The sequence below is a fragment of the Agelaius phoeniceus genome, chromosome 2, assembly GCF_051311805.1.
Source record: "Agelaius phoeniceus isolate bAgePho1 chromosome 2, bAgePho1.hap1, whole genome shotgun sequence".
NCBI lineage: Eukaryota > Metazoa > Chordata > Aves > Passeriformes > Icteridae > Agelaius > Agelaius phoeniceus.
Genome location: NC_135266.1, coordinates 83,035,544 through 83,057,688, shown reverse-complemented (window position 1 = coordinate 83,057,688; position 22,145 = coordinate 83,035,544). Strand labels below are relative to the sequence as shown.

Genomic DNA, 22,145 nt, shown 5'->3' with positions numbered 1-22,145 from the left:
TCAGCTGAGCAGCATTGGTATAATTGAAGTATGTTTATTATCATGCTACCAAATGTCACAACTTTGACTTGTTTGCCTATGATTGCCTGAATAAGTTTGAAGGTGCAGGTATCCTCAGCAGACCAAACATGGTGGGTGACATTGTGTCTGGCATGCAGTTTGGCTTTCTTCCTTTAATAATGACCAATTTATAGAAAGATTTTCCTTAGATATTGCCATTTGTGTAATAATTTTTTTTTTTCAATTCTTACTGTTGAAGGAATTTTGGTAGTTGAAATTGTGTGACCTCTAAAAGAAATCCAGATCTAGCTGCCAAAAATGAGAGCTTACCCAGCTTAATAGGACTGGGAATTCACTGTTGCATCCACTTGTAATGTAGAGACGGATTCCTTGGCTTACTGTAAATGTGCATTTTCCTGTTTTTAGCATCAGTGGATTGTCTCTTTGGAGTGTGGCATGTATTATAATTATTTGATTTGATTTCACCTGACTGCATCACTTGTTCCTCAAGGCAGATCTTCCTGAACATCCTACTTGTATTTGGACAAGTAGCAAAGAGTGGCTGTAAGGTCTTTTAGAAGATTTTTTTGTAATTAGTATCTGCAACTTTTCAATAATATGTGTTGGAAGACACTGATTTCCTGGAAGTAGCCACTTAAATGAAATGAATACATTAATGAAGTGTTTCAGGTATTTATGAAGCACTTTGGCAAGTCTTCTGAGAATTCTCAAATTGTAAAAATACAACGATTAATGTTTATTACTAGGTACAGATTAATGTAAGAAGACAAAATTCATAAATCATTCGTAATTTTGTAATACAGATAAAATACAGTGTGGTGCATGAATGTTCCATTTGCATGTAATATGTGTCTAAATTACTTTTTCAGGAAGATACTTGGAAAATTCTACTTTTGGTCTCCTGGCTTTGGTGCAGCTTTACCTGCTTCTTACATGGCTATTCTCATTGAAAGGAAAAGCAGGTAGGATTTGTGTTTATGGATTTTCAGCTTAATATAATAATGTTTCTTGTTTTGGTTGTTTGATAATTGACATTTGACAGTTCAGTGGGGTTATTTCTGAGTGCTGGAAATACAGTTCATCTGAAATAGTGTTTTTTTTGCTACCTTAAATTTAAATCTAGAAAGGTACAGTGAGAAAACACTTTACGAACATTCAGTTTCCTGTTTGTGGTTTGTTTTGTTTAGTGTGCAATTGCATTGCTCAGAATTGCCTGATAAAGCTTGGTTGCTTAGGGCTCCCTAATAAAACTTTTGTTTTGTTCTTGTTTGTTTTTTAAAATATAATTTGAGCAATGTTTGTAATTAGTCACAAAGAAGGAGAATGCTGATGACTTGAGTTAACAACTTGACATTGGTTAAGATGGAAGAATTACAGGACGTTGTGGAGAAAATTGTGGGTGAGTTGAAATAATTCAGATTGGATGAAATGTAGTGGTACAGAAAGCAAAGCCTTTCACTTAAGGCAAGGTGCTGAAGTTCATCTGTCAGAGGTAAGTTCATTATGAAAGTATTAAGAGGGGGAAGAAAACTCTAAGTAATCCAAGGATAGCCCAAAGCTGCCATTTGTAATGTGCCCAGGAAGATGGCAGATGAAATCCTGGCTTGTAAGGTTTTATTGTTGGAAATTCAATTTATGTTGGTAGCTTGTATAAATAGTGTCAGTTACAATACTTTCTTAATTTACTGTGGAGTGAGATGCTTTAGGCATCTGGTTAATAAGTTTAATTTAAGGAAGACAAGGTAAAAGAAGGAAAGGAAAGGAAAAGATTACTCTTTTTAAAAAGATAGTGAAGGAGGTAGTTCACGTGGTGTGAATGCACTTTGGATTGCTGTGGATGTCTGAAAATTCCATAAGCAGCCATTTAAAAATAATGGCAAATATGTATCATGTTGTTGTTGACTCACTGTCAGGCCCCATTCCCGAACTTCAGCTGTGGAGTAAGCAAATCCTGTGCCAAGTTTTCTGTATGTCAAAGTTCTATCCTTTTAAAAGAATGCGTTAGAGCCATTGTTTTTGAAGATTTAGGACGTGTAAGAGTTTCTGGAAGTATGGGAGCACTTCTAAATCACTTTGTTTAATGTAATTGTAGAGAAAATAATCGTAATTAAGTTACCAAATAATCAAGTTACCAAATTTGTTAATTATCTTTTTCATGTCCTCTCTAGCTGACTGATTTTCATCTTGCAGTAATTACTTTTAAGAGATTGGATACATTTTAGTAGAACTTTATCTAGTTACTTAGACTCCAGCATTGCTGTTGGCATCAGAGTATCATTTTGGGGTGAGGGCAAATGTATTTTCTCCCTTTTATCAGTGGTAACACAGGCTTAATTTTTCCTACAGACTTGTTACAATGTGAGGCTTTTCTGTGCCTGACATGTAATATTTCTAGGTAACATTAAAGAGGAAGAAATCAGGCTGGTTGTCAGTCTGTGACCTTCTTGTACCTTTCAGAATATTTGTGAGTGGAGAGTTGAAACTGCTTATGAGGCGAAACCTGTACAAGGTTTTTGTATAACAGCAAAACAACTATGAGAAAGTTGCAAAGCTGTGCTTTTTAAGAGTAACAGAAAGAGTAGGCAAACAAATTTTATATTATATGGGTTTTTCTAGACTTGTTTGTTGCAATGTATGGAAGCTGTGATATGTGAACAGGATTCTATTTAGCATCTGAAATTTGAAAGAAATAGAAATTGAAATAGATGTATGTGGAAAAGACAAAAGTATATTGGTACAGCATGTATGCAATGAATGATGCTAGAATACTTAATTTCTGTAGGGTTATTCCCCTTTCTGTCAGAATCCATGATGTGTGACCTAAGATATTTTGTCTAAAAATTCACATTATGTTGGATCAGTTAAAGGAAAGAAGCAAATCTTTGTATTGCAGTATAACACATATATGAAAATGTGGAGTCATTGTTCGTAACGAAAGCAATTGTTAAAGGATGTCAAAAGGTATTTGAAAGTTAGGGTTTTTTTAAAATACGAAGTTGTTTGGTATGTTCTCAGATGGCAACTATGTATAATGTGCAAAATGCTGCTGCTGACAGTGAAATATGACTTTCTGATTTCACATCTGTTTGCCTGTTAGCTTCTGTTACAGGCAAAATCAAATTTTAATAGACTCACAGTCCCTTAGGAAACTGATGTTTCACATGGAGACACGGGCATTTTCAGTTATCTGCTGAACAGCTTAGAACAAATTGTAGTGAAAAATCAGGGAAGTGGGAAAAAGTCCTGATTTGAGTTCATAAACCTATCTCTAGCCCTTCAAATTGCTACTAGCAGCTGGCAGCAACATTGAACTTAATCACTTAATCTCTTCCCAAGTGGATACCCTATTTTAAGTACCTCACTGGCATTTGCTTGTGCAGTGTCCTTGTCAGTCCTGAACTTGGGAACAGCAGGCTTATAAATCAGATTTTCTTCCAAGTGTCACTGTTCATGTGTGCCAGCCTTGTAGTATGTAATTCATATGGAAGAATGGGAAAAAGAGATTTATAGCTTGGCTAGGCACATTATAATCCTGAGCAGGAACATGGTTTCTAATGTGTGACAGAATTAGTTTGATTGTAGATTTTATCTGTGTTATATATAATTACAGATTTGCGGGACACTGGCAATGAGGAGGGGAGGTGACATTGCATAGAAACTTCAAACAGACCCAGGAAATGCTCTGCACTATATTATGCTCCTGCAGGTCTATAAAGATATAAATGGCACATTAATATGTCCATGTGCATTCTATGTGATGACCATAAAATATAGTTGTCCTGTCTATGAAAGCTAGTTTATCAGGATCTGTGGAAAGGGCCAAGGAATAAAAACACTTCTTAACTTTTTTTTGTATATGTGTCCATAAATGTTCTGTGAGATTATGGAAAGAGAACTGGTCACATTATTATGATTAAGTAATGTTTTGATAAAAATTATTTCTTAGATAAGAGTTGGATTTGGATATATAAACATGGAGATTATGAATCTGCACATTGCAAACACATATTCTATGCCTTTTGTCCCTTACTCCACTAGGAGGAACTCAGAATTTTTCCCTTTTTCTAGTGCTCTCAAGCTTTGTGTATTGCCTTCTAGGGTTAGGAGGAAGCATTTTTACTGGCTCTAATTTGTTTTAATTGTCAATATTTTTGTCATTCTTTATGTTTATATTGTCATAATAGCTATGGATATATAATAATAAGCAAGCAAGCTTCTAATAGGTTGCATGATTATACTTAAAAGAATATAATGTTCTTTGCAGATTCACCTGTTTTACATCTTCTATTAAAGAAAAGTGTGCAATTGTTTCATCACCGAATTCAGTTTTGTAGTATTAGACATTAAAGGCTGTGTTAATGTCTCCTCAAAAATAGAGATGATTCAGTTCCTTTAATTTCATTGAGTTTCCTTAGGAAATGATTGCATTTGTTTAATTAACTTTTGTATGGAGTTGTTTAACCATACAATCCTTGTTGGCTCCTATAGGAGGTGTTTCCAACTGGTGATCAGAAGCAATTTTATTTATAATTTTTTAAAAAGCATATTTTGCTTATGTCTTTTGGCTTCTGTTTGTAATTCCAAGTTACAGTCTCCTGTCATTTCTTTCAACATCTATTAAATGATATCATCAAGAATTGAACATACAGTAAGGAGGAGATATGCGGCTTGGAGGGAAAGACGTGGCACTGCCTTGTTCTACAAGTACTGAAACTGTTAGAAAGCAAGGAAGTAACTGAATATACTTGTTAAAATTGTTGTGAATCAAGCTGTTGAAATGTGATTTGAGACTTGGCTGAAGCCAGCCAGTTACTGGAAATCTGATTAGATCAGTTGTACCTTGCTGACTTCTAAAGAAGTACCATAGCTTGGGGGAGAGCCTTTATTTAAGTCCTCTGTGGCTACTTTCTAGGAAAAAATTGTGTTCTCTAAGTGTTTTGTGAATGCACTGATATTTCAAAACCATTTTAAGTTGTGTTTTGCTAGTAGCAAAATGGCAAACTTCATTTTATTGGACTCTTGCTCAAGAAATCATGCATTAATGAATTTCAAGAACTATAAAGATTTAAGAGGGGACACAATTCCAGTTTTAATTAAATTAATTGTCTTGTTGCCTGGCTGTTTGGGAATTTTTCTCCCTGCCTTTTGTAACTAATTAAGCTAGAGAAAGTTTTAACTACAGCCAGCTAAAATTTCTGTGGCATTTGTGAAGGGACACTTGTGGGGTTGCCCCTGCTCCTCCCTTAGGCTGCGTTAGTGTTTACATACTGGCTGTTAACATTATAGCGGCGCCTGTCTCGTCGCTACAGTTACAACTCTGTCACTGATGGTATTATAAAACTTGGGATTTAGGGCTTTCATAATTTGGTTGTAAAATCGTGCTCTGGGCAAGTATTTGTAATATGTTTTTAGTTGAAAACTTTGGGTGTTTTTCATAAAAAAAAATCAGTGTGCTGGACTCTTAGAAAAATATTTAAAGCACATGCATTTAAAAAGTAAAGCAGTGCAACAGTGTGTGTTATAAAAGAGATCTGTATATACACACATATATTTAGTGTTTTTGGAAAGAAGGTATTACTATGTATTGCTTGGAAAAGTGACAGAAACATTTGTGTGAGAACAATGTGGAATTTTTACACTGCATGTTTGTTCTGATGAAACATTCAGTGCTGTTAGGATTATTTGCTTGCCATAACTGCCATTAGTCTAAACACATTATAAAGGAGGAATATGGCAGCACTGTAATCATTAAAAGTACACACTGTAAAGAAATACATGAATTTTGTAACTTTGTAACATTCAAATGCAGATTTGTTGATGTATATTTCTTTATAGTAGTATAGTATATTTAGACTTGACGTAGTATAATCTCCTTTCTCAAAAATGTTTTGTGGTTATTCAGTTTGATATGTTTTAGGGAAACAGATAAATCACCATTTTGGTGGGGTGAGTAATCAAAACAAATGAACAAACTCTTTTAACACAGCAAGTGTTTTTGCAAGCTTTAATTGTACTTGATATAGGCAAGAAATTGAGAAAGCAAGCCATGTGAGGAGTGATTTTTTCCATATTCTTTGTATTGTAGTGAAAAAACTCTGGAGTTTGGATCACTGACATGAGTATTTTGTGGTGTAATTTGATAAGGAGACCTAGCAGGGAAACAAATTTTTTGGAATTGTACTCCTCTAGAGTGATTATTGGTGTGGAATATGGAGCAAGGCTGTAGAAGTTACTGGGAAAGGTTTCTGTTTCTAAACCAAAATATGTTAAATTTCATCATACTTCAGCAACTGCCTTGGTGAAAGCCAGTGTTTGAGGATTTATGTTTTTATTGTAACAGTGCATAAACATTTGAAAATGTTTTGCTGCATGCTTGGAGGGCTGCTACTGTTCTGTAGTTCTAGAACCATCTCATAAAATGTTTTGGATTGGAAGGGACCTAAAAGCTTGTCTAGTTCCAACACCCCTGCCATGGACAGGGACACTTCCACAAAAACAGATTGCTTTAAGTTATCAGAAGAAAGGAAAACTGATCATTCAAGGCTGGGAGGGCAGAAGTCAATCTGAAAGGTGCTGTGATGGAGACAACATTGTGAATGGCAGGTTGCTCAGGATAGGCAGCTCTTAGGATATTTTTCATGGAAAAACCTGAGATAGGCCAGTATTTTAAACTAGAAGAATTGGTGCTCTCTCTAAGGTATATCCCTGGCAGTCATAACTTTGTTGATATATTCAGAGAGTTTTCTGTTTGCCTTACTATTATTGAATCATGTATTAATTCTAGAAACAGTTTCTGGCGTGTTTTTAACTGTTCAGTTAAATCAATATTAATAAAGTCAGTTTTTAAGAACTGTCTTTTCTAAGTGCGGGAGCAGGCAATTGCAGCATGTTGTAAGTCCAGCAAGTGGGCCAGAAAACCAGTTTGGCTGAACAGTGAACTCCTCGTGGAGCTCAAGGGGAAAAGGAAACTGTATGATCTCTGGAAGCATGGTCAGGCATCATAGAAGGAGTACAGAGCTGTGATTCGCATATGCAGGGGGAAGATTTGAAAGGTTAAACTCAATTAGAGTTGAAACTGGTCAGTGCTGTACACTGTACAGTACAACAGGGAAAGGCTTTTCAAAGTAAATTAATAGCAAGGAAAATTCTAAAGAAAACACATTGATACTTGTTGAAGGTGATCGCCTGACTAATAGAGATGTAGAAAGAGCAAAGTCTGTTTTTTGCTTCCATCTTTAATAACATTGATAGGCTGCTCAGTTCTTTGATTTGGAGTTCAATCCATTTGCAGACACTGAAATTGTAAGGAGCCAGTTGTATCAGCTGGATGTTCACAAGTCCATGGGGCCTGATGGGATTCATGCCAGAGTTCTGAAGGAGCTATTGGGTGTTGCAACAGGACCTCTCAGTGTTACTCTATGTACAGGAAGGGTCTGAGGGAAGACCCAATAAGCTATAGAGCTGTTGGTCTAACCTCAGTTTCTGGAAACATTCTGAAGATTATTCTGGGTAATATTGAAAGGCATTTAAAGGAACATCATGATCACCAGGCACAGTTAATGTGAGTTCACAAAGTGCAAGTCCTGTTTAACTTATTTGATGTCCTTCTGTGACCAGGTCACCCATCTAGTGGATGAGGGAAAGGCTGTCATTTAAATTGTAGCCATATTGTGAGGCTGTCCTGTGTGAAGGAAGACGATGTCCTCTGTGGGTCATAGAAAGATGCTGTGTTACTGGAATGGTATAAACTGTCTACTCCATTTGTAAAAGTAGCTGCAGAGTAAAATTTGCTTCATTTATATGAACTGAGGAAACCACTTGGTTTACTGTGTGAGAAAGATCTTCTCTCCCGTATGGTGTTCATAATTATTCCTACAGTAAGTCTGTCCTTCATTCCTGCCCTTTATTCCTTGTGATTCTGTGTATGCACATAATATATGGGTATAATCCTTATACTTCTGGATAAATGAAGTGGTTGCACTGATCACTTGGACTTTCCTAACTATCTGAAATATGTATTTCTATTTCATACCGGTCATTTTTTTCCCACCAGTTGCATGATTCACCATTCTGTGTCTCATTACTGTCTAGATAACTGTTGTAAACTAGATTTCATCCACTTGAGATAGCAAAAGTTTGGCAAGGCACATTCTTTACATGTGAACAGAGCAAGAAGATTTATTGGGAATCAGTGACTATGGTTCCATACATGTGTAGTCAGTCAGTCCAGGTTATAAACGATCCAGGATTCTGAAAAACTTTACTATTTCTGTATGAGTATTCAGCAACCAAGTTTAACATTTAGGTTGCAGCATTTGAATGCTGTAAAAATTTGGTTCAGCTTTCTTGTGTGGTAACTGAAGTCTTGCACAAGATGAAGAGCAGAAGAGCAGCTACAGCTTTATAGTTGACAATTCATTTTCAAGGATAACACAGGCAGACAGGGAAGAATACTGGAAGATCCCATGTGAAATATATACCTGTGATTCTGGAGACACTGCAGAATGCATTGCAGCATCTGGATGAGTCTGTAGAGACTGAGTTTATTTTCTCTCTGGTTTGTTAGAGTCAGGGCTGAGATGGATCATGCAGGACTATTTAGTTGCAATTGCTCAGTGGCCTCTACATCTCTTGAGTTTCAGAAGGATTTACCAGCATGGGCTCAGCACCAGCCATGTGGCTGCTTCATGAATGTAAAGACATCTTGGGCAGCACCCATTAAACTCTGGCCTGCTCTATCAGTGCACATGGGGCCAGCCTGGGTGAACAAAGGGCAGTACTAAGGTCAAGCAGCAAGCTCTGATAGATCCCAGGTGGCTGTGCAGATGCCTTCCTGTCTTTCTGCATGGCTCCATGAGTAACTTAGACTTGATTATAGTTAAAGTTTGATTTTTAAAAATCATTTCAAGAACCACTTTTGGCAAATCTGTTTCTAAAATGTTTACTTTGTAGGCTGAAAACTTAAGTATAAATGATTTAGTCATCTGCAGAGCAGTATAATTTTGTACTCTTTGTTTTTCATCACTAACCACACCAAAATTTGTAAAACTTACAGTCCTGTTGAAATGCTGACAGATAAAATGTTAAAATTCAGACTGCTGCTGAACGTTGGACTATTCTGAGTCTGACTTAAATTCAAATGGCACAAACAGTGGATTAATTACTCTGTTCTGTCGGTTCAGCACTAGCTGAACTATCCAGGACACACTCATTTGGACTTCCTTGGCTTAAGCAAACACTTAATACATCTTCTGTGTCTGAATGCTTGTGTGTAACGTGTAGCTCCCAGAGGGGGAATAATAAAAACTCTGCTAGTATAGAATAAAGATGCTGCTGAGGTGAGCTGGCTTGAGTGCTGACATTTACCTGGCAAGATAATATCCATGCCTAGCATGCCTCTAGTGCAATGGCTGGAAGTCTTGGAGGGAAATTTTCCGTGCTGTGTTCCTCAGGTCTGCTTGTAGGATATTCTTTTTAGGTACTATAGATGAGAGCAGCTTAAGTATTTGTTTCCATGCAAACCGCACCTAAAAACCCTCTGTAAAAGAACCGACTTTTCTGGACCCTCATTGTTCCCCAGGAACTAAGGTTGTTGTTAGCTTCTGCAGCAGGAAAAGTATGAAGGCAAAGACTTAGAATGGTAGTGATTTGCTAGTAGTAATCACACAAAGCTTTTCTGTGGCAAAGTTTACAGCACTATTCTTAGGTCAAACATCTTAATTCCCCTTCCTGGCCTCTCCCCTCCACATCCCGGGACAGAAAATGACATGTTTTTATTTCCTTTGGTAAGGAAATAAAATGCCATGTGTTGTAGTGTTTCTTGTAGTCTAATGACCTCTATTCCAGATTGAATCTTTTTTGATAAAGTGAGTGTATGCCATTAAAACCTTCTCCTAAAGACAGTCTGTCTAAGAAGCAGGACCAAACAGTGTCCATGATATTAAAGGCAAGCTGGTATTAAGCAGGTTTCATGAATTTGGGCCAGTACCTGTTATTGCAACCCAGACTGCTCCAGCTTTGGTGAAAGACTGAAACAATATGGGCTGTCAGGTAGTACAGCATAATTTGGTCTACGTGAAGGAATTTATATGGGGCTCCATCTTGCTCCTTCAGTGATATGTTTTTCCTTTTAAGCTCTTCAGTGTCTGTTATTCATTCCTTCTGAGCAACAGACTGAGGAGCTAGCAAAAATGTTCCAATATCAACTGCCTGTTGGCAGTTTGTATGTTTGAGCTTAAGGCCAGAAAATAGTAGGTTCAAACTGGACTTGGCAATGGTTTATTTTTCTCTTTGGTAGGTGAAATGTCTCATTAACGTCTGTCTGTAGTATCTCCCACAGTTCATCATCCAGTATTGATGTCCTGCCAGACACTGGCTTCTCAGTCAATAGAGATGTGTTGAAATGACACTCAGTCACACTTTGTGTGGTTTGCTTGCCTTTCTAGAGAAGGTTCTCATTGATTTCTGATGTTGTTGTTCCTTGGGACCCCTTGTGGGACCCCCATTATGGATGTAGGCACATTCTTAATAGGCACATTCTTCACCTGTCTTCTGAGTGATTAAATTAATAGTTCCTAACTGGATTTAAAGCCTGTTTTTAAAATTACTTAATAGGCTGTCATTAGAGGGTCTAAAGGGAGGGAAGAAAGCAAATGTCAGTGTATGTTGACAATTCTAACTCCATACACTACTTCCCTTGGAAGTGCTAGTCTGCTGTTGCTGAATACAAGGGCATTTAGAAGTTAGTCACACCATGTGAAAAGCTTCGATAGTTACTTGTTGGAGTTAGATTGATTTGTCAAATCAAATAGCTTTTTTTTTTTACAAATTGTTTCAGGTGCTTTGTAAACAGTATAATACTATCAGAAATGTAACATTAAACATTGACTCTAAAGAGAAAATTAGTTCTAAACATAAAACACTACAATAGCTATTAGTGTAACAGACTTGAAAAACAGTACCAGGCTGCTTAAGTCTTTTGGAATAGATGAAATAATGATGATTTGAGTAGCTTATCAAAAAACTTGTGGACTGGACTGTCTCAAACTGGGCACAGAATATAAATTGGAAAGGGAAAGCCAGCCATTCCAAGGGGCTTCTTGGGAAGCCCCTGGAGCTGCTTCTTGCTGAGCTGCTGTGAGCTCGTTTTGGGATATGCAGGTAGGGTGTGGTTGAAGGGCTCTTAACTTGAGAAGGGCTAGAGGGTAGAGGTTGAGAAGAATAGGTCAAATACTGGATAAGTTTCAGCTGGTATTGGGACAGCCCCAAGCTGTCAACTGAAGGAGTGACCTTATATGACAAATTTTTCCTCCTTCTAGCCTTCTCACTCTCAAAATACACTGAGTATATGTCCAAGGCCAATGAATACTGGACATATTTTCAACTCTGAATTTTTTCCATGCTCTGTCCTGCTCTTCCTAATTTTTATAAACTGTTCTGTCCATAGTGTCCTATTTTACTTTGGAGTGGTAGTGATTGCCAACAGAATTAATTAAACAATGACCTGCTGCTGCTGAGTCTCCAAAGCAGTTTTGTTCAAAAGTATTTGCTTTTGTGCCCTATGCTCATACCTTCCAGACAGAGTGGCCAAACAGCCCATGCCCAGAAAGAACTGAGTGTTTTCTTTGTGATTGACTGAGCTGATTAAAAACAGTTCAGTGTTACTATCAACAGTCCAAAGAAATTGTTATTTGGGGCCTTACTTAACACTAGATAGACCTTCTGTACCAAGAATGTGAATAATTTAAAAAATCCCCAAATCCTTCATTTCTTTTCTTGAGGTTTGATTAATTTGTTTACCTTCTGTTATCTCCCAGTCAGTTATTCTATAATACTAATAAGCTTTTTGGAATCTTTTTATCTCTTCATGGAATCACACTTTAATTAAGAGGTTTTTTCCCCTGTGTAGGTCAGTGTTTGTTTTTGCTCTGTAGATACCATAGAGAAACTCAGAGAGAAGGAAGAGGGAGGGAATAGTGAAAGAAAATCTGTATAAAATAGAGCATAAAGGAGTTAAAAAAATTGAACTATAGATGTTATCTTGTGTTCCACTTTCTGGAAACTCTGTAAGAATTATCGGTACTAATTTAACTGGAATGTATTACTGTAGATATATTTTATTTTTGGCTTCTCTCCCATTCTGGTTTTCTCATACCCTTTCTTTGGCATGTGTTCAAATCATAGAACACGTTGAGTTTATTTTATTTCCTTTTAAGAACAACAAATTCTGAGTATTTGCATAAAACCATTTTGCTTAACATGTAATGTGCTCCAAGCAGGAATTACTGATTTACAGTTTTGAGCAATTTCAATTTCTCTAGCTTGCAAAGTGTCCATTTCCTACTTTAAACAGCCCAAAATATTGAAGGAAATTCCTTTAAAAAAAGTAGGTCATAAGTCCTTAAGCTGTACATTTTTCAGATGAAGTTCTGAACATTATTTTTGTGCTAAAGACTTACCTGCTGGTCTTTACTAGGCTAAAAATTTACCGTGTTCTTTTTTGAAAACTCACTGCTTAGGTTTGTTTTCATAATTTTCAGCATTATTTTGAAAGCTTGTCTGTTCCTGCTGATTGTAAGTGAACTTTTGCACCAGGACTTTGCTGCTGACCTCCAGCTGTCAGTAGGAAATTGGTGGGTGTGAGAGATTAACGATACCCTAAACATAATCTGTAGTGCTTGTGTTATTACAGGGATGCAATCACAACTCCCCATCTATGCTGGGTTCGCTTGTGGTGTCAAGCTGCTCTAAAGCAGAGAAAACCCTACCCCTTACCTCTTCATTTTAACTTCTCTCATTTCAGGGAAACCTGTGATTTGTGTATTTGACTTAATTCTGCAGGTTATAAAGTGGTGTTTTACAGTGGTGGGGGAAGAAGGGATTGAAGCTGATGGGAGGAATTCTTCCTGTTTTTGCAGACTGTGAGTCCTGTCTGGGGAGCCATTACAAACTAATATGTTAGCTTCTTAGTTTATGTTCAGAAATTAAAGCCAAAGTTGAATCTTTTTGAATCTTTCTTTTTCTTTCTTTTTTCTTTTAAATTGAAAGAGGACAAATGTTCTCAAGTTTTGCCATTCACAAATATATATATATCTAATTACAATATATGTATTTTTATATGATATATGCATATATATGAAAATATTTATCACTAAAAATTACTACTTTGCTGTAACAAGTGAGTACAGCAAAGGTTTCATGCTCTTTGCCTTTGTTTAACATTCCACTCCATATTTGCCTTAGAACCCAGAGATTCTTATAAAAGTAGTTTTTATTTGTGATTTCTTAGACTTGTAAAAAATAGTAATAAAAAATAGTTAAAATACAGTGATAAGTGTCAGAATATTCAGCAGCATATTCAGTGAACAGTGACATTCATATAAAATTCAGACTTGATTTTCTAGGAAACTAATATAATGAATTTATGGAAAAATGGGGAAAAAGTAATGTAGACTTTAGATTTTGTTGTATAGGCCACAAGGAAAAGTGAGTTTGACTCTAGTACCTGCTTCTTCTTGTGTCAAGTCTTCTTGGTTTGTCAACATGAAGAGTTTTTGGAAAAGCAGATATCAAGAGTTTAAAGTTTTGGACTGGGGATGAAGTTAGAAAGCTTTATAGCAAAGCTAAAACTGCTCTTGTCTGAGCAGTGAGTTGGATATTTTTATTTTCTAGGTGTTTGCCCCACCAGCTGTTTAAGTTTATTGCATATGTGGAGGAATATAACTCATCAATTAGATGTTTAATCAGAGAGCCTGTTCTCTTAATTGCATACATGAAGATTTTTACCATATTGCTATATCCATCTTCAGGCTCCTTCTATCCTGCTGTGCTGCTGGCTGCTGCTGCCGTGTGTTGGGTTGTGGGAGCTGTTGCAGGGAGGGGGCCTGGGTGTACCTGCCCTGGTGTGTCCCTTGCCCTGGAGGTGAATTTGGGGGCTTCCTCTTACAGCTCACACCTAGGGCTGTTCTCACTGAAGGAGGTGCCTGTTCAGTCAATTTGTGTTCATTCTGTACACAGTGGTATTCATCTTGCTGTAGTTATTTCCTGTTATTTCTGACTTGCTAACTTATTTCCCCTTTAGTTTTGAGCAAGACAAAAAAAAAAAAAAAAAAGCAATCATAAGAACCACAATACTGGTAAAAAAAAGCAGTTATAGTAGTTCAAATAAATTTAATTAATTGCAGTGAATGTTAGATTTCAGGATGTCCGCTCAGAAAGGTTTATGGTTAAACTGAAACAAGGCAATGGAGAAAACAATTCTTTAAACTTCCTATCACCAAAAACAGTTTTTCATGAGGAAATTCCAGGAACTGGAGTGCTGCTATTAGACACAAAAGATGGGCTGGGCAAGGCAAAATGTATGAAAGAAAGAAATATTCAGGAGGAAGAATAAATATTGAGAAAGATTTAGCCTAAAAATGACAGATCCTTCCTCTCTTCTGTGGCTTTTTAGAGAAAGAGAAGGTGTTTGCTTTCTGTTGGAAATTTTCTTTGAGGGGTTCTGTGGTTGCAATAATTAATTTATGGTAAAATTTCCATGAGTGTAAGTGCTTTCTAAGGATTCATCCCACCTTCAGGCAAGGTTGGTTGTTTTTTTCTTTTTTTTTCCTGTGTGCAGATGGTGCTCTTGTGTTTTGTTTGTTTTTTTTTTTTTTTTTAACTTAGCAACAACTCTGTATTTAAAGGAGACCATAAATACATTGAAGGAAAACCATAAATGAGAGAGAACTGGTAATGAGTTTGGTAGGAAAAAAAAATATTGGTTGTATTTAAAGATTGGTATTTTGTATGATTTACTATTATATGAAGCAAAAGCTTATGCTGCTTGTCAAAATAGAGTCATTTTTTTAATTTTATAGTCCATCAAGCTGAGCAAGAAAACATTCTTCAGCAAAGTGTTCCACAAACAATATGTTGGCATGCAGATTTGGACTGTTGCTGCTTCTATTGGCACAAATAGAATTTTTTGCTCACATGTAAGGGGAATTGGACTTTGGCCTCAATCAAATAAGTTTTCCAGAGTTTAAAGCACTTACAGGAAGATATAAATACCTTGCTCCCAGGCAAATGCAAAGTCTGAGAGCAGCACCCAATGATTTCTTTTACTTTAAAATACTTTTGATTTAACAAAAGATAGGAAACTATAATTTGGTTTATATTTCCTATATTTTCATTTGCAGTCCTAAAGATGAATTTTGAAAAACTGGAACAGTTTTAGCAAAGAGCTATAAGTATGATTAAAAACTTAGGGAACATCGTGGAAAAACTGAAGGAGTTCAGTTCTTGTTTAAGAAATGGTATTGAGGGGGACTTGGTTGGAGGGGGTAGTGTTACAGGGGAGGTAAAGATGTAACTGTTTTTAGAGACCAGTCTAATTCTTGTCTTAGGGTGCAAACTGTAAAGATAAGTACCCATAAAATAATGTATCTGTGATTGTGGTGATTGGAAATACTTAAAAGACAAATCTGATCTTTTTAAGTAAATGGCTAATTCATTAAAGAAGAGTTTGTGTTTTGTATTTGTTAGGAAGACAGGTTGTTTATCACTGTAATCTCTTCTGATTTTATAATCTGTGCAAATAATTATTGATGATATTTTGAAGTTGCTTTCCACCTTTTTCTGTAGAATAATAGAATTGTTCAGGTAAGTCTTGGGAATTCAGCTAGTGCAACTTCCTGCTTGGAGCAGGGCTGGTACTGAATTCAATCCAGCTTGCTTTGAGATTTGTCTGGTCAGCCTTGCAAACCTCTGAGTCCCTGTTCCAGGGACTTCCTTGGGTCAGGTGGGAGTCTGCCCAGCCCTACAGCTGCTGCTCCATGCCAGCTGATCAGTGCCTGCTTGTACTGGGGACCACAACCAGGCACGGGGTCTGGTGTAGTGAGTGCCAAGAAAATGGGATTAATCATTTCCCTTGACCTCTTACCTAAACTTCTGGTAATATAGCCCAGTACACTGCTAGGTTTCCTTGTTATTTTTATCCTGTAGCTTTTTGGGGCTTTTAGCAGTTATTTTAGACTCTTTCCTCTGGGCAGGCAATAACAAAAATATGTGGTTCTCTGTTGAGGTTTATAGGCCATAGTTTAAGAGCTATTGCTGTTATAATTTGGTCTGAATGTTCCCAAGTTGTCCAAAAAGCAAATTTTATCGAGTTAAACTTTTCTTTGAGGAAGGTATAAATGAACAGGAGAATTATCTTCTAGAAGCCTGTGGTCTTTTGTAATTTAACCATTAAATATGGAATCTGCAAGATTGGAATTATTCAGCTGTAGATAATGTGACCTGTGTTGAATAACTAAACTCTGAAATTTTGCCTACTCAGTTCTCTATCAAGCATGTTGGAAAATTCATTTAAAAGTGTGAATTGGGAAGAAAAAGGAGGAGAAACAAAGTGAAAGGTATACTAAACACTACTGCTCTTTGAGACTTGAATTTAAGGGCAACTCAAACATGACTACTTTCATGCAAGCCTCCTTTTTCAGGTGAAGGAGACATGTCTTATTAACATTTTTTCAGCAAAGTATTTTTTTGGTTCTTTAATTTAATACAAGAAACTGGTAGGATAGAGCTTGGTCTACTGCTCATGAATTTAAGGTTATCCCTAGCTCATGTTTTTCCTTCCTGAGTTAAAGATCACAGATGTCATTAGAAGCAGAGCTGGGTATAGGAGAGACTGTCAATTGGAGAGATGACTGGCAGTCAGTGGGAAGCCACAATGAAGATATTTATGAAAGCAGGCTGTGGAGAAAATGGCCTAAGACAGAAACCATGGAGGAAGAGCAGGCAGTAGGGATTTGTGTGTGTCTGGTTGGGCTTTCCCGTAGTGACCTTGCCAGACTGACACTGCTGTAGCCACCTGCTGGAGTTGGTGTTGCCAAGATTAGCATTCAGCACTGGTTCATGGACTTTAGTAGTGAAATGTAAGCTGTTTATTTGGATCTTTAAACCTCCCCAAAGCATATGGTTAGACATGGCTGACTAATTATTTTTATTGTTTAATAATTTCCTGCTCTCCTAATACCATTTCCCAATTATATTCTCCCCCTATTTACCAGCTGCAGTTTTAATACAGTCCTTGGGTTGTACCAGTGACCCTTTTACTTGGCCTACCTCCATCTTTCTGTCCTGTTTTCTGTCAGCTGTCATTGCTACAAAATAGTGTAACATTTTCTGAACTTCCAACTGCTTTTTAACAGCAGAGTTCAGGTTTGGGTTAGACTTGTTGGATCACATTTGCACGGGGCCAGGAAGAATGCCTTTTCCCCCTCCCCTTTTTTTTCCCTTTTCCATGGAAACATGGGGCTATTTATTTTTAAAACAGTCACAGAATTAGTTTGGAGAAAGAAAACTCTTTCTGCTTGGAGTTGGCCTGGGCCTCACCGCCGGGCTTGTTGCAGGCAATTGGAGATGATGTCATCCAACAACTTGCTGTGTTTTCAGTTCTGGAAGTTACTTCCTTGCACAAATTTATTGTCTGCGCATTTTGTCTCCTCCCAGCCACCTACTTCTCACATTGGCCTTGCTGCAGCTGCACTGCAGCTTCTGAGTTCTTTCCTTCCTCTTCTCTAGCACCTTTTCCTTTCTTTGTCTTTGTGGTTGGTGAGTTGCATTTTACCCCCAAAGGGACTACAATAGTAACTAAAACTCATTTAGTTCTTAGTTCGTTAGTGTTTTAAAAAAGACTAAATGAATGTCAGTGGGAGGCTAAAAAGCCCTGCCTGCATGACAGAGACATTGCAGGGGAGAATCCACTAAGTGAGTTATGTGCACATCACAATGATCATCCTGCTTCATGCCCACTGTAGAATCTACAGCTGTGAATATACAGAATGTACTCTGAAAGCTGCATCTGTCACTCAGAGGCTGGTTGAGTCTTCTCACAGATGTGTTACTGCAGGATGTTTTTGATCTTCTGACATTTTTCAGAATACTCAAAGTGGATTGGGTTACCAGGTTAGCTCTTATGGGTAGGTTTATCTCTGTGTTTCCAAACGGCTGAGTGTTTGGATGTTTATCATAAATTTTTAATGCTATTACAGGGGTAAAAAGAAAATCTAGGAACCATGAAATATCCAGTATTTTTTCTTGAGAACAAATTAAAATAAATTTTACAGTACACAGCTGTGTATTATCTGGTAGTTTGCTACTCAGGAGGGTTGGGGCACCAATATTGTTTTATCACTTGAGCTAGTGAACTGAAAGACTAGGTGAATGTTTGCAGACCAGCCTGAGAGTTGAATTTATCTATTGCATTAGGTGAATTTTTACCCCTTCCTGTTCAGAAATGTCATACAGTATTTTGATGTTTTATTGCAAGTTATAGGGGCTATTTTGCTTAAATACTCATTGACCCTATTCCCTACCTTTTGTCTTCTTTTTTTTCTTGTATGCCTCATCCCCACCAAATCTTTATATTCAGGCTTTTTTTCCTTAGGCTTTCATGCTAGAATCTTGTTTCTAGTATCTGGCACAGCTTGGTACTGGGTAGAGAAGGTATACAGAGAGCAGATTTGTAATGCTGCTTTTTAAAAAAAAAAAAAACGACTGTGAAACAAACTGATTTTGCTAGTTAAAGTTTTGAACTTAAGTCCAAATTTTCATCTTCTCTGTGAGTAGAGAGCAACTTGTGGAAGTCAGTGTGCTGTGTTATTGCTTTCCACAACTTCAGTGTGACTTGGAAGCAGTAAAACTTTTAAGTGGAATGTAGCTTCCCTGTAGCTTAGATGGCTGCTGTGAAAAACCTTGATCTGGATGTGGAGTTTGACAAAGTTACGGACATGTAAACATGGGGGTTAGTAAATACTGAGTAAACTCTTTGGATGAATCAAGCTTGGGAAGTGTGCAATACAGATTTATTTCCTGCTATCTGTGCTTTTGTTTTGTTCACTTATTCAACTGAACTGATAGCAGGATATGTTCTGTTAACACACAGCTCTCATAATTACTCTATGAATGCTTAGAAATTTAAAATGTCATGACAATTGAACATACAAGTCTGGGTTAAACCTTCAGTTATATATTACCTTCTGTAGTAGCAATATTATAAAAAAAATCCTAAATGACATGAAGACAAATATGGAGTCAGATTATAAAACTAAATTCCATATTGAGAAACTTTAGTAGTTGAACGTGTGGTGCCTTCACAAGAATGTTCAGGTTTTTTGTTTAAGACCAGTGGGGTCAATGAGAAAAATCCCAAATACTACAAGGCTGGTGGGAAACTTGAGAAGATAAGAACACCAGTCCAGTAGGAATACTGAAATTGGGCCAGCCTTTGCCCACAGTTTCTAATGAAAACGTTGCAGAAGAGGAGGAATAGTTCAAGGCAAAGCATACCTCCAATGGTAATGTCTTCCACTTTCTCAAGGGTGATGGTGGCTTGTGACTGATGTATTGGAAATAATTTTAATTTCATCTGCACCCTGCAGTGCAGTCGGTTGCTGGAGTTGCTCACATCTATGTAGTCAAGTTCAGTTTTCATCTTGTGCTGCAATAGAATCAACAAAAATGTGAGCTTGAGTCCAAGTTTATACTTTTCCTAAAGAACAGTGTGAGCTGTAGGCTGACACAGACAGAACAAAAAATAGGAGTGGAAAAAGAAGTAGATAAAGTTAGAAGAGAAGATGGTGGTCACTGTTCCAGGGGAGTGTTGGCACTGTGACTTTCAACTGGCTTGAGCCAGGATTTGTGCATCAGTCTCTGTAGAAAACATTTCCTGATATTGTAGGCAGAAGGGCTAAGGTGCCTGGAGTTGCAAAGCCCCAATTACAAAACAGAAGTTAACACACAAACATTTTGCTGCAAATTCAAAATTTAACTTAGGCTTAGGTCATTGTTCGCATGCTTATGTTACTGGCTCATGTGTAGGCTTAAGTTGTGATAAGTGCTGTGTGTAATTCAGGGTTCCTTGCTCCTTCTGACAGCTTCAGGACTCATGTGGAGCAGCCAGTTGCTATATATAACTTGGTTCCTGTAATTCCTAACTGCTTTGGATACTGTGCTATCAAGATGCTATTTTTATGTTTGACTTATTTTTCTATAAGGTGGTAATGATTCATCCTCCATCAATAACCTGTTTTTAAAATCCTCCTTTTTAATAAAATATTCTTAATGATTAAAGTGTTTTTCTTCAGTCTGAAAAAAAATATTTGTTTCATCCACTTATTTTATCTTTTCTGTTTATAGGAGAGGTCTTCTCACAATATACATGGCTAATCAAGTAAGTAGTCCTTTATTTCAATGAAGAATAAAAACATGTAAGATCCATGGGAAATGTCTTGTTTAAAGTTGATAGATGCTGGGATTCATTGCATTTTTTAAATTGTTGCAGGGTTTTTCTTTAAGAATTATGCATAATTAGATAAAACTCCCTTAAGAGCAAATTGTGATCAGAGGTCTTTCAGAAGTAGCTGTAAAGCAGAGGCTGAAATGTGGTTCATTGTACTATATTCAAAGTTTTGTGTATTGTAGCCCCAAGAAGATGGTAATTTTGTATTTCTCTTCCATGATAGAATGGCATCTGGTACTTAAATGATCATTATTTTGCAGATGAGAAATCCAACACCATATACTTCAGTTTTGCAATTAATAATTTCACAACTTGTGTCAGTTGTACATGCAAACATTTTTACCACGTGATTGTATCAATTTAAATCTTGAGCCGTATTTCTTTTACTCTCCAAATAAATAACATTTATCTAAATGATACTTTGTGCATTAACTTTTTCCAAATATAAAATGCTTCTGTTACTTGAACATACTCCTTTAGGAAAGATCTTGCTTTGCCAAAGGAATTACATCAAGTTTTTGTACAGTTTGAGTTGCATAAATAGTCACAGAAACTACAAAAAAAGAAAATAAGAATTGTGTTCAGACTGCTGAGAGAGTTTGCTGGGGCCTCGGTAGAGCTGTGCATGAGTTGAACTCTGATGGTGATGATAAGATTAATGACTAAAAGGGGTGAGACAAAGGCAATATATCATAGTACAGATTAGGGTGATAAAATTAATAGGTTCTCTTCTGTCCTTGTACAATCATTGTTGATGACTTGTAATTCTGAGTATTTTGTGGGGGCAGAGCTTTTGGAAGGAGCTGATATCATGACATGTGTTAGCAGGTAAATATCCTGGAAAGTCCCTTTATGCATTTACCAAACCCATTATATAGTTCTCTCTCAAACTCTGGTGCTTAACCATTTCTTTTAGGCAGAAATTTTTTCTTGGGTTATTCTGTATTCATAGACTCTGTCTTTGCGGACAGACTCGTGAGGGCAACTAACAGACTCCAGAAGAGAAGAAATTAATTTTTGCTTTTCACTTTATTATTGTTGAAGTACCACTGTAACTTTTATAGCTTCCTGATTTGTATGACTCATACTCTGTCCTTTAGGATTCCTTTTCTTTATGAAGTTTTTTAAACTAATTTTAAAAGGTGACAAATTCTCCTTTTGAAATTCAATTACTTAGCTGTTCAGAGTCCCAATAATGCATGGGAACAAGGTTTTACTCCTGCAAGGAGATCTTCACCTTGGAAGTTTTCCTTGAATTCAGAAGGGCACTGTGTAGAAACTCCTCATTCAGGGAACAGTGGTTATAAGGATGGTGGTATTTAATTGAACATACTCCTTTGGAATAGACTTTCCAAGAGAAGGGGGTAATAGGTGTGCTTAAATAGCAGCACCTCTGAGTATCAAGATTCTGAGGAAGCTGTCATTGTGTTCATGGCTCTCAGGATGAAGGACCACGCAGGTCACCTGGTATTGGACAGAGCTGTAAGGGAAAGTCAAGCTTTGGAGTTACATTTTATATATACCATTTGGCATGGATATTCTCTTCAGCACAAGGGCTTATTTTAGTCACAAATCTTTGGTGAAGCCAGAGCTGCCAGGGTTTGCTCTGTAAACTCGTGATCGTGTGACACCTTGTTAGCAAGCCCTGTAATCACAGTAAATGTTTCCCTGTTTGTGGTGCTTATCTTTGGCCTAGAACTTTGTATGCTTTTATAAGATTCACTTATAAAGTTACTAAGCCTTTAAAAGATTTATGTCCATTAGCTTTGGATTGCAGCATGTCCCATTTTGAAAGCTGTCACATTTTAATCATTAGTGATGGCAGATAGATTGTGAAATT

General features: G+C 37.0%; 1 protein-coding gene across 1 annotated transcript in view; it reads left to right on the top strand.

Annotated features, from left to right (window-relative positions):
- Nucleotides 1–22,145, top strand: part of TMEM135 (transmembrane protein 135) — a 156,302-nt gene that overhangs the window by 15,138 nt on the left and 119,019 nt on the right. Inside the window, exons 3-4 of the mRNA XM_054654627.2 lie at nt 891–983; nt 20,203–20,236. Of these exons, the coding sequence (XP_054510602.1) occupies nt 891–983; nt 20,203–20,236 (127 nt within the window). The remainder of the gene's footprint in view (nt 1–890; nt 984–20,202; nt 20,237–22,145) is intronic.